The sequence below is a fragment of the Saccopteryx leptura genome, chromosome 4 (genome assembly GCF_036850995.1).
Source record: "Saccopteryx leptura isolate mSacLep1 chromosome 4, mSacLep1_pri_phased_curated, whole genome shotgun sequence".
Lineage (NCBI taxonomy): Eukaryota > Metazoa > Chordata > Mammalia > Chiroptera > Emballonuridae > Saccopteryx > Saccopteryx leptura.
Window position 1 is genome coordinate 177,071,579 of NC_089506.1, and position 17,201 is coordinate 177,088,779.

Consider the following 17,201-nt stretch of genomic DNA (forward strand, 5'->3'; position numbering starts at 1 on the left):
TGTATTGTGGTCTGTCAATAAAATTATGTCAGAGGAATAGGTAGATGAAGGCGCCATAGTAGAGAAAAGGACTGTAATATAACCCTTGAAGAATTCTCCTTGGTTCATAAAATGAATTTCCTTTCAGATCAAGTCACGATGTCAGCCTGTAATCCTGCAGTTTTTAATTTCTACAATTATCTAAGAACACATCCTCTTTTGCTGAGACGTCATTTTGGATCATCTGATGCATTTTCCACACATGTGAGTTTAACAGGAAAAAGTGGACTGGCAGGAACAATTAATCTAAGTGAAAGAAGATTATTTTTTACTACGGCCTGTGCTCATTTAAAAGCTGGCTGCCCTATGTTGGCTTTGGAAGTATTATCAAAGATACCAAAAGTCATCAAGAAAACAAAACCTTTTTGTAGAACATCTAGTTTTCTGAATACTAGTAAAGACTGTTGTCCTACTTATCCATTCAAACTGGATGCAAGGGAGGATAAGTCTTCTGCTATTGATTGGTCACAGTCACTCATTAATGGCTTTGGATCTTCTTCAGAGGGTTCTTCAGAGAAACAGTCAAACTCTACTCTTTCTTTTGACTGGAGCCAACCAAGTGTTGTATTTCAGGATGACTCTTTAGAATTAAAATGGGACAGTGATAATGATGATGAAAATGAGGATCTCCCTAGTTCAACAAAAGAACTAAAACCTTTAAATAAAAAAATAGGAAAAAAAATTGATGAAACGAGTTCTAATTACACAGAATCTCTCAGCACACTGGATGAAAATGACATTTTAAGTCCATCAGAAGATATTATTGCAGTCCAGTTAAAATTTAGAGCATGTTTAAAGATTCTCACAGGAGAACTGCGTACTTTATCTACTGGCTATGAAATAGATGGTGGAAAATTGCGTTACCAACTGTACCACTGGCTTGAAAAAGAGGTGATCGCTCTTCAAAAGACTTGTGACTATTGTTCAAATGCCAAAGAATTACAGTCTACATTTGGTGCAAATGAAGATGAATTAGGAATAAATGAAGATGCTGAAGATTTGCTCCACCAAACAAAAGTGAAACAACTGAAAGAAAATTTTCAAGGAAAAAGACTGTGGCTTTTGAAATATCAATCACTCTTGAGAATGTTTCTTAGTTACTGCATACTTCATGGATCCCATGGTGGGGGTCTTGCATCTGTGAGAATGGAATTGATTTTGCTTTTACAAGAATCTCAGCAGGTATGTAACATATGATAGCCAGTCAAAATAGTTCATGTATAACAAAGTTTTTGATAATTGCTTTTTCTGTTTTTAAATAATAAAATTGTTATTTTCTTCATTATGATAGCTTTAAGAAATACTCCTTTCTTAAAAAGGTGTGTGGTGTGTCACATTGTGTATTTGTAGAGTTGTGCACGTATTGCAGTTTAAGTACAGTTTGGTGTTACGCTGAATTCATACTCCACGTTCTTGTAGGAATGCCTTATGAAGGTGATGACCTTCTTTTGTTAAAAGGGTAATGTACCATCGGTTTTCAATATAATTGCTGGAATGTTGACCTCATCAAGTCCCTTCTAACTCTATAAAAAGTTTCCATTAGGCTTTTAATTATTAGTTGTTTTGAAGTTTTTCAAAGAAACCCTTGAATTACATAATTAATGGCTTATAACTATGAGTGGTTGGTTAAACTTTTTTTCCTTTGTTTTTAAGGAAACATCAGAACCAGTATTTTCTAATCCTCTGTCGGAGCAAACCTCAGTACCTCTCCTCTTTGCTTGTACAGCCAGTGCCAAAACAGTAGTTGCCAATCCGTTACTGCACCTTAGTAATCTAACACACGATGTTCTACATGCCATAATAGGCTTGGATTCACCACCCCATCCTGATATCCAAAGCAATAAAGTAAGTATACTTGGTTTCAGTCTTTTAATTTACCTATATATTACAGTAAGACTAAAATATAAGTGTTAAGGTTTTTAAAAACAATTTTAAACATCAGACCATACAATAGTGATTGTTACATTACCAAGTTTATATTGATTTTGTTTAAAGAAAACTTCTGGTTGTAGACCAGGCTCATCTTACTTGTGTTACTTATACGCAATATGGTGCTTCTGTTTTTAATCCAGTGCTAATGGCTAAGTCTTACTTAGCCATTTTATTAAGATAAGAGTAATTGGTATATATGCAGTACATGAGTAATTTCTTTAGCAGTACGCTTAGCCAAAAGGCTGTATTTTAGAGATAGAAACTTAATATTTTGATGTAAAGTTTATAATATGTACATTATTTCTGTGTTAGTATTTAAAGTTACATATTTTCAGGATAATACGAGGTATCTTGTCTGTCATTCCTTTGGGCTAGGTAGTGACTCATGATTCTGACTACAGCAGAATCACCTTAAGTGCTTGTTAAATGTTTGGCTTGTTCACATCACTCCAAACTTACTGAATTTGTCTGTGAGAGTCTCAAGAATATATATATTTAAGAATTTCCTTAAGCCTGACCAGGTGGTGGCGCAGTGGATAGAGTGTCAGACTGGGATGCGGAGGACTCAGGTTCGAGACCCTGAGGTCGCAAGCTTGAGCGCGGGCTCATCTGGTTTGAGAAAAGCTCACCAGCTTGGACCCAGGGTCACTGGCTTGTGCAAGGAGTTACTCGGTCTGCTGTAGCCGCCCCCCCCCCCCCCAATCAAGGCACATATGAGAAAGCAGTCAATGAACTACTAAGGTGGTGCAACGAAAAATTGATGATTGATGCTTCTCATCTCTCTTTGTTCCTGTCTGTCTGTCCCTATCTATCCCTCTCTCTGACTCTCTCTCTGTCTCTGTAAAAAAAAAAAAAGAAAAAGAATTTCCTTTGGTGACTTATGCAAAACTAAAACTAATCATATACATAGTTACCATCCATTCATCTTCCCATCCATCACCACTCCATTTTATCTACCATTAATATCACATTTCATATATCATTTTTACTCTCCAAACATAGTGAGATACTTTAATGTATGGCCAAGTTTGACTATTTTTGAATCTATATTTTTTTCCCCTTATAGTCTGTCATCTGGTTCTCAAATTCCTCACAGGCGGCAATATCACACTAGTTTGATTTTCTGCTTTACCTAATGGTGGCCTCTCCTAGAGTTTTACCCTCATGAATAACCTTAACCCTTGTAATTTCATTTTACCACTTCTTTTCCTATACTGCTCTGTGGTATAACTAAATGTCCCCATTGCGTATTCTACAGTTAGGAATTAATTTCCTTCAAATTGTGCTCATTTTGGCCAAACTCTATTCCATATATAACTTTAATAGTAAGTATACCACTGGTATATAGGTTAGCTTTTGTTGCTTAAGAACCATTCTGAAACATTAGTAGCCTAAAATAGCCATCATTTGTTTTTGCCCGTGTTTCTGTGGGTTAGCTCATCAGTTCTGGTTTGGACCAGCTGGGCTGATCTCTGGATACTTTCATTTATCTTTGGGGAACTGGTAGGTTGACTGGATTCTGAATGATCTAGGATGACTTCACTTATATTTCAGATGGTCAGCAGACTCTTGCAGAGCTGACCAAAGAATCTGGGTCCTATGTGTCTCATCTTCCAACAGGGAAGCTAGCACATTAGTCTGGATTCTCTAGAGAAACAGAACCAATAAGGAGGGTGTGTGTATGTAAAAAGCGTTATTATAAGCTGTTGACTCACATGATATGGAGGCTGAGAGGTCCCTAGATCTGCAGTTGGCAAGCTGGAGACACAGTAGAGCTGACCACATAGTTTCAGTTTAACTCTGAAGTCCTGAGGACCAGTTGAAAGCCAGCAGCAGGCTTGAGACCCAAGAAGAGCCAGTGTTTCAGTTCTAGTTCAGAGGCAGGAAAGACTCATGTCCAAGCTCGATGCAGCCAGACAGAAGTTCCCTCATGCTCAACCTTTCTGTTCTATTAAGGTCTTCAGTTGATTGGATGAAGCATACTCATATCTGCTTTGCTTAGTGATCCAATTCAAATGTTAATCTCCAAAATCACCCTAACAGATGCACCCAGAATAATGCTTGACCAAATGTCTGGGCACCTCGAGTCGGTCAAGTTGACACATAAAATTAACAACCACAACTAGATTATTTCACATTATGGTTGCAGGATTTTAAAAAGCAGCAAGAGTAGAAATTTCAAGGCCTTTTAAGGACTAGGTTCAGAATTCATATATGACTTCTGTTGTATCCTCTTAGACAAAGCAAGTTACAAGGGCAGCCCAGATTCAATAAGTGGTGAAATGTGCTCCACCTTTTGATTGGACAATATTCTGATCACTTGTGCAATATTCCATATGTGGTCTCTGCTGTCTTCATTCTACATGGCGGTATTCTTGGTTTTAATTCATACTGCATGTCTTACTGATCATTGAAGTAGAAATAGCAACGAGATTTTACTCTGTTATTCACTGTTTTTATCAACATAAAAGACTGTCATGCTTCATAATTAGATCAAGAGCTTAGTCTTCTAGTTTCTTATCTAGGTTACACTTCTCTTTCCTTCTCAGATCTGCTTCTGTTATTTCTCATCATGCTGTATTTAAAACCTCTTCCCCAAGATAAATGTTTGCCTTTAATTGCTATCTTCTTCTTTCTCTAAAATTTAACCCTCTTTAAATTGTTTTTTACTATAGTACCTAGAATATGTGGTAGCATATTTTTCAATGTCCTGTCCATCAGTGAACTGTCCTTTGTCAGTCTGTGCTTTTTTATATTTTGGTTGAGGAAGAAGCAGGTTGAACCTTCAAGGGTTTGCTTTTAATTCATGGTTCATGCACTACTGAATAGCTAACATCTGTTCCCATTTGTTCTTGAAATTGAAATTAGGTAGCAGATACGTGCTTTATAATTTCTGCCAAAGGCTCAGTATTTTTTCGTCTCTAGTGAGACTTTAAAAGTTAGAAATGAGTGTTAAGGAAAAAAAAGAAGTAGTTTATAAGGGCAAAATTATTTTTTCATCTTTTTTAAAATGCTGATTATATTAGGTCTTACAAAAAGTTACCTTACATAATTAATTTTGTTTGTTGGTTTTTTTCCAGGTATATGTAATGCATACTTTAGCAGCCTCACTTTCTGCTTGTATATATCAGTGCCTTTGTGGAAGTCAAAACTACAGGTAAATATTTTTGTGCAATTTTTTTGTTTTGTTTTTGTGGGTTGGTTTTTTTTGGTTTTTGCAGAGACAGAGAGAGTCAGAGAGAGTGTAGACAGGAACAGACAGACAGGAAGGGAGAGAGATGAGAAGCATCAATTCTTCATTGTGGCATTTTAGTTGCTCATTGATTGCTTTCTCATATATGCCTTGATGGGGCGGGGGCGGGGGGGGGGGGCTATAGCAGATCATGTGAGCCTTGCTCAAACCAGATGAGCCCTCACTCAAGCTGGCAAGCTCGGGGTTTTGAACCTGGGTCCTCCGTGTCCCAATCTGATGCTCTATTCAATGCGCCACCACCTGGTCAGACCATATATCTTTGTGAAATTTAAGAATGCTTGCAGTAAACTGATGAGGTTACAGAATATGAATTTTTTTCTTTAGAAAAACTATATACAACAGTGCACTTTAATGCAAAAAACATGTAGCTGTTGTGTTGAGTTACTGGTTCTTTTTCCACCTTTCAGATTTTAACTTAAGACTTTATGGCAAATGAATCTCAAGTAAAACCCTTGTCAATACAACTTACTTAGCAGCCTTTTGTTGATCAGTGCCTAATGCCAGACATTGTGATATGCACACAGTTTCTCCTTCCTTACAATCAATCTTGTTAGAAACAAATGTGAACTGATAAATGATACATCACATGATGTAGTACTTAAATAATAAGTATTACAATATGATGGATAGTAAAAGGCTCAGGGAATGCAAAGGAGGGAGTGACTGACTTGGAATTGAGAAAAATTTTACAGAAGAGTTGATGATGATTATTTGTTTTGATGATTATTTTGATGAAGATTTTTCTCTTTATATCCTAAGGTTTCGTTATAATTTATCTAGGCTTTTAAAAAATACTGTTTAAGACTCTGGGGTTTTTCTGTATCTTTCATTAGTTCTTTGAAATTCTCTAACTTTATTTCTTCAAATATTTTGTCTTCTCCTATTTTCTTTCCTATTAGACAGATAGTAGAACTTCTGAGTCCTTCTTACTTTTTTTAACTTTTTTTTCATATATTCCTAATCTTCATTTCTTTTTGTTTCATTTCAGAAGAAAGCCTAGCTTCATTTTCTAGACACTAATGCATTCTTCAGCAATGTCCTATCTTTTATTAAGCCTATCTAACTTTCTCTTAGAAAATCTGTTTTTCATTTTTTTAGATCTCTGTTGATTTTAATAGCCACATTTATTTTTATATCTTATTTTATTTCGTGATTTTTAAACCTATCTGAATATAAGCACTTTTCTTATTGTTCTGATAAATCTGCTTCCTCGGGTGCAAGTCTTTCACTGAGTTTGTCAGCTTCTTTGGTGTTGATTTTTCACTGTCTGTTTATCTGTGTGTTTGAAATTTCCCATGAGTAACCTAAGCTTACTACTCTGGTTGGGTATCCTAAGTTTGCTTCAACTTGATTTTTTGACACTGGTCCACCAAGAGTTCATCTTCTTGTTATTGAGTGTGACTTTATTTTCATCAGAGTGTTTTTATCTTTCTTATCATTACCATTTATTGTAATGGGATTTTTTTATTGTTACTCTGCCATCTTGAAATTGGAAAGTAAAGCAATAGAAAGTACTTACAAATGCATCAAAATGTTATCACTAATAAGACTTCCCGACAGAAGAAGTCTAACCCATTAAATGTGCTGTATTTAAATACTATATTCCTTTACTTAACATATGATATAGAAGTTTCTGACAGGTTAACAAAATCTTGAGTACCATTTTCCATTAATATTTCACACTTTATGTCAAGCCATCTGTTTAGTTTTTAGATTAAAGTGCCATGTTCTTGGAGAAGCTTACTCTAACCCAGATTATGTGAAATGCTGCTATCTTTTGCTTTCATGGCACTGTTTATATAGATTTTGTCTTACATAATGTTGTGATAAAATTATTTGTGTCTGATTTCCCCACCAGGCTATAAATTTCATGGGAGAACAAACCATGCTTTTTATTCTGTTTGGAACCTAGTGCATATACTTGATGTAACTTTCCCTGATGTAGGGTAGATAGCCATAAATATCAAATTAAACATAATTGGCTTTGATTTCAACCAGATAGCCTTGTTTTAAAAAGTGTGATATATAAGCTTACTACTTATGACCAATAGTAATTCAGTTTTCTCACTTGCACATATTCTGTGCCTTTCACTAAATAAATATACTGAAAACTTATCACGTGTGTTTTAATTTAGAAAATTTATATATTTATAATTAAAGAACACTGTTTTACTATATCACTAGACTATAATGTAGATGTAATATGGCAGTATAAACAAAAATTTGTATTTACGGTACCCTAGAAGTTATATTTAAAATGTAGAATATTATATGTTAACTTCATTTTAGATCACTGTATATTATTATATTATATTGTTGTTATTATTGTAGGTCATTGTAGATTATTATTTAAATGTTTTCTTTTTTTAGTTCATTTCAAACAAATCAGTTTACCGGAATGGTGTATCAGACAGTCCTGCTTCCCCATCGACATTCTTTGAAAACAGGAAGCCTAGATGAAGCAGTTACTCCCAATACATCACCAGCTCAGTGGCCAGGTATAAATAATTTATATGTGTATGAGTTCTTCTTAGCTTGAATTTAATAAGATGAGGAAAAAGTAGGTTTGGTTGGGTGTTGCTATGTGATAATCATTGTTAAATGTTGTTAAAACTAATACCAGGTCAGTACTCACCACTCATTACAAGTTATGCAGTAACTTAACTTTAATATTTCCTTTATCATTATATTAAAATAACTCAAATGTTTTGTTATACCACTTTTTTTTTGGACTGAGACAGAGAAAGAGACAGATAGTCGGGAAAGAAGAGAGATGAGAAGCATCAATTCTTCATTGTGACACCTTAGTTGTTCATTGATTGCTTTCTCATATGTGCCTTGAGCAGGGGGGACTACTATAGGGTCATGACTATGATCTCATGCTCAAACCAGGGACCCCATGCTCAAGCCGGATGAACCTGTACTCAAACTGGCGACCTCGGGGTTTTGAATGTAGTTTCTCTGCATCCTAGTCCGACGCCCTATCCACTGTGCCACCACTTGGTCAGGCATTATATCACTTTTTATAGTTTTGTTTTAGTCATAATAGAAAAATATTTGTTATGGCAATTAAATTTTATCTCAGGTTTGAATCAGGTAACAGATTTTCAGTATTTCTCTAAATTGAACAAATAGCTCAGAATCCATGCATTAATTATAATAACCTCTACTAGTTTATGAATCTAAAGAAGAAAATATTTTAATGCTGATGACATAAAGTTCTTTTTTAATTAGAAAATATAGTTTATTTCTTATTTTTAAAATTTATTGTCAGTGGTATCTGTGTTTGTTGTTTGTTTTAGGAATAACTTCTTTAATTCAACTTTTGAATTCTTCTGGTGAAGAAGCCCAGTCAGGGCTGACAATTTTGCTCTGTGAGATTCTCACAGCAGTGTATCTTAGTCTCTTCATCCATGGCTTGGCAACACATTCTAGTAATGAACTCTTTCGGATCGTGGCCCATCCTCTGAATGAGAAAATGTGGTCTGCTGTGTTTGGTGGAGGTGCCCATGTGGCCAGCGAAGAACAGACACACTCGAAAGCATTACTCGGTTAGTTTTTAATCTGTTTTATCTTTCTTTTAAAGACAGAGCCTTCATTTATTCATCTGAATGATAACTTTGTCAAATATAATTATAGTTTAATTTAGTCATAGAAAGATTTTGATACAGACCATTTTCTTAAATCATGAACAAATAGTTTTATGGTAAAAATGCAATATGAAGTTCCTGGTGAAATTTCAAACTTTAAGATACTCATGTACCAATGATTAGTACTATCTAATCTAGTATTCTTTACTCTTCTACTGTTGATGTTTTCATTTGTTGAATTATATTGATTATCATTCCCAAATACAAATTCTCTCTTCTTTCTTTGGCAGGAAGGCACTTTGCTATGCCTAGCCCACACCAGGTAGTGGTATTCTCCATGGAATGTGTGGGCTTTTCCAAAGCTCTTTCAACCATCAGTTCTCATAGCCCTCCCAGTCTTGCAGGCAAGATACTAGCTTTAGAAATAGGCTTTTACAGTTCAGCTTGCTTTGTGTTATTTTGGAGGGGTTGGGGTACCGTGGGCCAGGTTTGTTTTGTCTGGCACTTACTGTAGAAAATTAAGAATTTATTTTAAACAAGCCATATTTTTGATTTAAAACAATGATTAGCATTTTAAAAAATCATCTCTGCATTTTAAATCCTTTCTTTTTTTTAGTCTTTTTTTTTTTTTTTTTTTTTTTTTTTTGTATTTTTCTGAAGTTGGAAACAGGGAGGCAGTCAGACTCCCACATGCGCCTGACCGGGATCCACCCGGCATGCCCACCAGGGGGCAATGCTCTGCCCATCTGGGGCGTCGCTCTGTTGCAACCAGAGCCATTCTAGCGCCTGAGGCAGAGGCCACAGAGCCATCCTCAGCGCCCAGGCCATCTTTGCTCCAATGGAGCCTTGGCTGCATGCAGGAGAGAGACAGAGAGGAAGGAAGGGGGGGTGGAGAAGCAGATGGGCGCTTCTCCTGTGTGCCCTGGCCGGGAATCGAACCCAGGACTCCTGCATGCCAGGCCGACGCTCTACCACTGAGCCAACCGGCCAGGGCTAAATCCTTTCTTTTAATGTTTTCTTATCCCTTAGACTTTAATATATTTTTAAGTGTTTGGAAATAAAGAAATGTCCTCACTAATCATGACAAATCAAAGTATGGCTTGAAATGACTGGAAAAAACATTTTAAATGAAGCTGCTTCATGTTTTGCATATTATGATTCTGGCCATTAGGGGTTTTGGATTTCTAAGTGTTTATAGTTCCATGGAAAGTAAATATTTTAAACAATTGTATACCCTTTCCTAAACTTCCTAACATTGAAACTGTTTGTGTTTACTTAAAGATTAAAATACCAAAATTTCTTGACCTGAAAGAATCTTCATGATGCTTTCTGCCTTTTTTTAAGTTTTCTTTTTGTAACTTATTTGCCCATATGTAAAATCTTGCTCTTAATTTTTTTAAAAAATATTGACTTTTCATAACATCTTTTCCAATATTTAAAGTGTAATTTAATTTTGAAGTTAGTCTTTAAAAACTAACTTCAAAGTCTAACAGGAGGTAAAATTTATTGCTCTACTGAAAATAGTATTAAATAAAAATTGCTAAGTTAATTTTTTCTCTGTCTTTAGTGTGTTCTAAGAGAAAAGCATTTATTAAGACCGATCTTAATAATGTAATATGTTAAAAAGGGTAGGTTTTTGCTATGGAATATCCACATACCTGTAAAAATTAAAAATACATTCTTACTAGACAGTAGTCTCAGTTTCGACTATTGCTGAGCACAGATAGTAAAGAACCTAACTCAGAAGTCCAGGTTCTTTGTTTAACCACTCAAATTAATTGTTTCTAGACAGAAATATCAATTTACATAAATTATCTTTCAAGTATGCCCATCATAACTACTATCATAAACTAGATCCCACCACTTTTTGAATCCTAAATAAAGTGACCAAAAATTATCTGCATCTATGTTTTAACCTTTTGACATATGAGGTAGCCCAATAATAATAAAATACTTCAAATATATATATAGTTCACTTAGTGGTAGGGCTGGTTGTAGCTACATATAGGTTATGTGGTGCTCATCTGTTTTTTTGAGAACCCAGAAACTATTCTGAATACAAATAATAATTAAAGGAGTGTTTAAGAAGACATGGAATTATATGTTATATGATTCACTAGTTTACTAAACAGAAAATAGGAGTACATTCACTGAATGGTGAAGCCAAAGACCTAATAGCTCTGAAGCTGATCTAGTTTAAGAAGGAGCAGATAGAAAAAGAAATAAAATAGAAAAACAGGGAAAAAAGAGAGAGGGTGAAGACAGTAGACTGTGAAGGCAGTAATAGTAATTAGAAGCAGCAGTCCTGTGAAACAGATCAACTGACAACTGACAGAAAATCTGAAAACGGAAAGTCAACCAGGACAAGAAACAAGTAGGAATGACTTTCAATATAAGGCAGAGTTCTGAAATCTCAGCTTTTGAAGGCAATATTATGTTGTTCTGAAAGCTTACCAACTAAAGCAGCATAGCAGTCGGATAAATTTTAGGTTGTAGTAAGCAGTCCTGTGTGTTTGAATTACTGCCAAACATAATTATAATATTCTAAAAGTCTAATTGCATACAGATTCAGTATACAGTGGTGACCAAGTTATACAATAATCTATTTTAGAAAAGTTCATCTGAATTCAGCCAAAATTAATGTATGTTTTTTGGTTTTTAACAATTTAATTTTGGCCAAAGGAAAACTGACAAGTCTACAGTATTTTATTTTCTTGACAACCTAATCAGTGTCAAAGTATTGTATATTGAAGATGAAATACATGCTTGGAACTCCTAAAAAATCTTTTCATAAACTTAGTACTGAGAGAAATTTAAAACTCAACATTTCCTTGTTCTGGTATAAATTCTCATTTTAATTTTATTTGAAAAAATGGTCTCTTGAGCTAAATTATATTTCTCTCTACATCTTTATTATATAATCAATGTACTAATTCTCCTAGTGACATATAATTTAATTATGACTTAATCTTTGTAATATAAGAAAATGATAGATGATTTTTATTAGATGTTAGCTTACCCAAGTCAGAATTCTTTTTTTTTTTAGAGAGAGAGAGAGAGAGAGTCGGGGACAGACAGATGGGGACAGAAAGACAGGAAGGGAGAGAGATGAGAAGCATCAAGTCTTTGTTGTGGCACCTTAGTTGTTCATGATTGTTCTCATGTGTGCATTGATGGGGGGCTACAGCATAGCAAGCGAGTGACCCCTTGTTGAAGCCAGCAACCTTGAGCTCAAACCAGGCACCTTGGACTTAAGCCAGCAACCTTAGTCTTCAGGCCAGTGACCATGGGGTCATATCTATGATCCCATGCTCAAGCTGGAGACCTTGGGGTTTCAAACCTGGGTCCTCAGTGTCCCATGCCAATGCTCCATCCGCTGTGCCAGCGACTGGTCAGGCCAAGTCAGAATTCTTAATAGACATTTAAATGTGTGTAAATCAATAGTTTATTTTTTAATTAAATTTAATGTGCTTTGTAAACTCATTATATGTTAATGAAGGATTTATTTTCTAATTAATTAAAACCATAGTGCCGATATATGTTCATGGGTTTCTGAGTCATTTTGTTATGATTAATTTTGAAAATAGACAATCAACTAAGCAATAGAAATTTTCAAAAAAAATTACTTTTTTTCTGCTAACAGTTAGAAATCCATGCTTTTGCTTTTTCATTGCATATTATATAGCAAATAGAAACATTTTAAGAATTTTTATTGTATCTTAAAATTACAGTTATAAGAACTATGAATATTTTACCTTAATACATTTACAGTAATGATGTTTTTGTCTCCACATTGAGAATGAAATATAAAATGAGTATTTGTGGTAAGCATGCCATTCTTTTTTTACTGAGACTGCTAATGATGTTCTAGACATTTTAAAGTTATTTTTTGTATTTGATTATTATAATAAATACAGATCAGAAAATCCAGATGTTTTGCTTTTTCTCTAAAGTTAATTACAATTAAAGTTCTGTATTCAGTATTTAATGATTATACATATCATTTCTATCATTCCTTTAGTAAAGTAGCAACCTTTCTTAACCAGAAAAGGGAAGACATCAGCATATTTAAAATATAAAACTAAACCATTTAAACTATAGTTTAATGTGTCAAACACTTTTAATTGTCTGCTACACTGCAAAATAACTAGTTTTACCGGAAATGGGAATACATTTTTTGGTTAGAGTCCTTGGACAGACTTTTCAGTGGGGACCATATAATAGAAATTTTAAAGTGTAAAAAGCATTTATTTCATAACTTCTGGTGAGGAAGGCAGATTCTTAGATAATAAGGGTATAAAAAGCATGGAAGATAAAGAAACACTAAGAAATGCACATGTGTAAAATTTTACAGATAATAATATTCTTTTATGAAACATTTCAGCTCTCACCTAGACTCCTCCCTCACCCTTACTGAGACTAAGCATGTGATCTCTCTGTCCAACCCCATTTTCTTTTTTCTTTTTTTTTTTCAGGGACAGAGAGAGAGAGAGAGAGGGATAGATAGGGACAGATAGGAACGGAGAGAGATGAGAAGCATCAGTCATCAGTTTTTTGTTGCGACAAGACACCTTAGTTGTTCATTGATTGCTTTCTCATATGTGCCTTGACTACAGGCCTTCAGCAGACTGAGTAACCCCTTGCTCGAGCCAGCGACCTTGGGTCCAAGCTGGTGAGCTTTTTTTGCTCAAACCAGATGAGCCCACGCTCAAGCCGGCGACCTCGAGGTCTCGAACCTGAGTCCTTAGCATCCCAGTCCGACGCTCTATCCACTGCACCACCGCCTGGTCAGGCTCCAACCCCATTTTCTGATATTTCTGGCAGTTCTAAGTGCTACTGTGAAATAGCTTTAATGTATTTTCTTTAAGTTTTTGTGGTCAAAAACAAATAAAATATACTATCTTAACCATTTGTTTACAGTTCTATAATGATAATTATATTAACATTTTTATGAAACAAATCTCCAGAAGTTTTTCATTTTACAAATGTGAAATTTTATACCCTTTAAACAACTTCCTCTCCCCTTTCCCCCTCCTCTTCCGCCCTCCTTTTCCCTTTCCTCTCCCACTTCCTGCTTCCCCTTATAGTGATAAGTATATTCACATTTTTCCCTCCCCTTCTCCTCCCCTTTCTGCTTTCCCCCTTCTCCTTTCTCCTTTTCCCTTTCCTTTTCCCCTTCCCCTTCCCCTTTTCTCCATTTCCTATTCCCCCTTCACCTTTCCCCTATTCTCCTTTTCCCCATTCCCCCTCCCCCTTTTCCTCTTCTCCCCTTTTCCTTTCCCCCTTCTCCCCTTGTAACCACATTCTACCTTCTGTTTCTTAGAATTGGACTACTTTATCTACCTCATTAGGGGAGTCCTACGGTGTTTGTCTTTTTGTGGTTGTTTTCTTTCATTTTGCATGATGTCCTCAAAGGGCATCTGTGTTATAACATGTGAAAGGATTTCCTATCTTTTTACACCTGAATAATATTTCATTATATTTACATATGTACTTCATTCAAATGTTTAGTAAGTCTGTTGAGTTTGAGCTGAAATCTTAACAGACAGACACATACTGTAGCCAGCATGATTGAAAAGTAGTCATCTAAGGCAGTTATCCCCATGCTTTTTTATTACATAGCCCCGTCCCTAAAACATTTATTTATAAATAATATGTACCATTGTTGATCCAGATAATAAACATTCACAATTTTTATTTTCTTCATCTTCCTTCTTCCTTCCCCTTTTCTCTTTCCCTGCCCTTTTCCTTCTTCCTTCCCCTGTGCCTTTTCTTTCCCTCCACCTGCTCCCTTTCTTCTTCACAGTTCTTCTGTTCTTTTCCCTCTTCCTTTCTTACCCCCATCTCTTCTTCTCTTCCTCCTTCCCCCTTCTACTTATTAAAATATCTAAATAGATGTTGTAATATTTTTTTCATATTTCTTTTCTTTTTTTCAGTGAGAGGAGGGGAGGCATAGACAGATTCCCACATGAGCCCAGACCGTGATCCACCCGGCAAGCCCACTAGGGGGTAATGCCACGATGCTCTGCCCATCTGGCAGAGCATCCCATCTGGCAGATGCTCCATTGCTCAGCAACCAAGCTCTTCTTAAGTGTCTGAGGGGAAAGCCATGGAGCCATCCTCAGCGCCAGGGGCCAACTCATTCCAGTCAAGCCATGACTGCAGTAGGGGAAGAGAGAGAGAGAGAAGTAAGAGGGGGAAAGGTGGTGAAGCAAATAGGCACTTCAACTGTGTGCCCTGGCCAGGAGTCTAACCTAGGACATTTACATACTGAGCTGATGCTCTACCACTGACCCAACTGGCCAGGGCCTTTTTTTCATAATTCAATAAATCATTTTGAACACCACTACCTTGGAGAGTACCTTGCTCTGTGTTTTGAAGACAAATTATCATACTACTTTCTATTAAGATATTCATCAGTTCATTTTTATACATATTAATGAAGCAGGTACAAGGTACTGTGTGAAAAAATGATCCCAGGAAGATCTGATAGTCAAACAGACTTTGTAAAATCTGGATAATGTCACCTGCCAGCCTTTATCATTAATTTTATTCTTTGAAGATTGAGAAGTACTTTAAATTCACTAATCTCCTAGTTTTATCTTTTTCTTTAGGAATCTTTGAAGTTTACATGTAAAACTCATGTTTTACATCTAATTTTGAGAAATTTTTTATAGTAAATTTGTGTTCACATACATTTGTAGTTTTCACACCCCTAAAGATAAAAGAGAATGAGTGTATTTTTTAAGAGATTACCTAGACTGAGTTACCTTGCTGAAAAGAAGAAACAGATTTGAAGTCTCTTTTATCTTAAACTTATATGGCTTTTAACTTCTCCATATCTTTTGCTTTTTAAATAAAATATTTTAAATAATCAGTTATTTACCTACCCCTCCACCCCCCCAAAATTTTTTGGAGCTAAATTTTAAGGTCCAGGACAGTATGCTTCCTGAAGCTTTATGTGTACTCAGGCACACTCATGAAAAGCCCGGTAGGTAAAGGTGCCTTAGATTGAGAACTAGAGAATCTTATGGTTCTGCTGGTTACTTTGGGATCAGTTTTTAAAAGAGATAACTATAACTTATAATTTAGATTTAGGTTCAGAATATTAATTTTGTGACTGATTTAAAATGATAGGCTGCAAAAAATGTGTTAGTTTATTAGCCTTCCTCTTATGTTTTAATTTTAATGAAAACAGTCTAAATGTGCAGTAACAAATCTAGCAGTACAGAAGTTATTAGTGATAAAAAACAATGTTATCTTTGTACCTTCCATGCCCATTTTTTATATGTAGCCTCAACTGTTCTCTATTTCTGTTTTGAATTCTTTTGGGTATTACTTCCATAATTCTTACAGAACCACTGGAGGGATGAGGATAGGGCTTCTTGCAAGGGAAGAAAGGTATATTTGCGTACTCAGTCCACAATCTTGATATAAAAACCCACTTTTTTTTTTTTTTTTTTTTTTTTTTTTGGTGACACAGGGAAAGAGAGACAGAGAGAAAGACAGATAGGGACAGACAGAGATAAAGGGAAAGGAGATATAGGGAAAGGAGAGAAATAAGAAGCATCAGTTCTTTGTTGCGGCACCTTAGTTCACTGATTGCTTTCTCATATGTGCCTTGACCAGGGAGCTATAGCAGAGCGAGTGACCCCTTGCTCAAGCCAACAACATTGGGTTCCAAGCCAGTGAATTTTGGGCTCAAGCCAACATCCCACACTCAAGCTAGCGACCCCGTGCTCAAGCTCATGAGCCCATGTTCAAGCCAGATGAGCTCGTGCACAAGCCAGCAACCTTAGGGATTTGAACCTGGGTCCTCTGCATCCCAGCCCAACACTTTATCCATTGTGCTACCATCTGGTCAGGCTAGAGGCCCTCTAAAAAAGTACATTCTGTGAATCCAAAGCAGCTAAGAAATTTATAGTTTTATTCATGTTAATACGTAATTCTGTCCTTTTCCCCATGCATATTTTAGTTTTTCTGTACCCATTTTCTTGCCTATTCATGCCACTTATAATTCATAAGCTCTATATCCAAAGCTCCTCTTCATTTCTTCCTAATACTTATTTTTTTCTTCTATTACTAGTAAATTAGCCATTTACCTCCTTAATAATGGACCAGTAGAAGTAAGTTTTTACCCAAGGAAGGACAGAAGTTTTTGATACTTAATTATTAGCATTTTCAAAAACAAGAACTGAGGACCTAATGGCTAAATAATCTCTTTTACTGCCCCTGAGTTTCATGACCACTCTAATCCAATGTGATTTAAGCATACAATTATCTTACGTCTTTAAGCAGTTTGAGGGAGAAGAGGGAGGACCTACCCTAATGTCAAGTTATAGATTGTGTGCTGGGAGGCATCACCTGGGTCCTTTTTATCATAGCAT

General features: G+C 35.7%; 1 protein-coding gene across 1 annotated transcript in view; it reads left to right on the forward strand.

Moving 5' to 3' along the window:
- Positions 1 to 17,201, forward strand: part of LOC136403398 (dmX-like protein 1) — a 103,107-nt gene that overhangs the window by 70,267 nt on the left and 15,639 nt on the right. Inside the window, exons 24-28 of the mRNA XM_066382071.1 lie at positions 128 to 1,221; positions 1,693 to 1,884; positions 5,052 to 5,128; positions 7,595 to 7,722; positions 8,527 to 8,775. Of these exons, the coding sequence (XP_066238168.1) occupies positions 128 to 1,221; positions 1,693 to 1,884; positions 5,052 to 5,128; positions 7,595 to 7,722; positions 8,527 to 8,775 (1,740 nt within the window). The remainder of the gene's footprint in view (positions 1 to 127; positions 1,222 to 1,692; positions 1,885 to 5,051; positions 5,129 to 7,594; positions 7,723 to 8,526; positions 8,776 to 17,201) is intronic.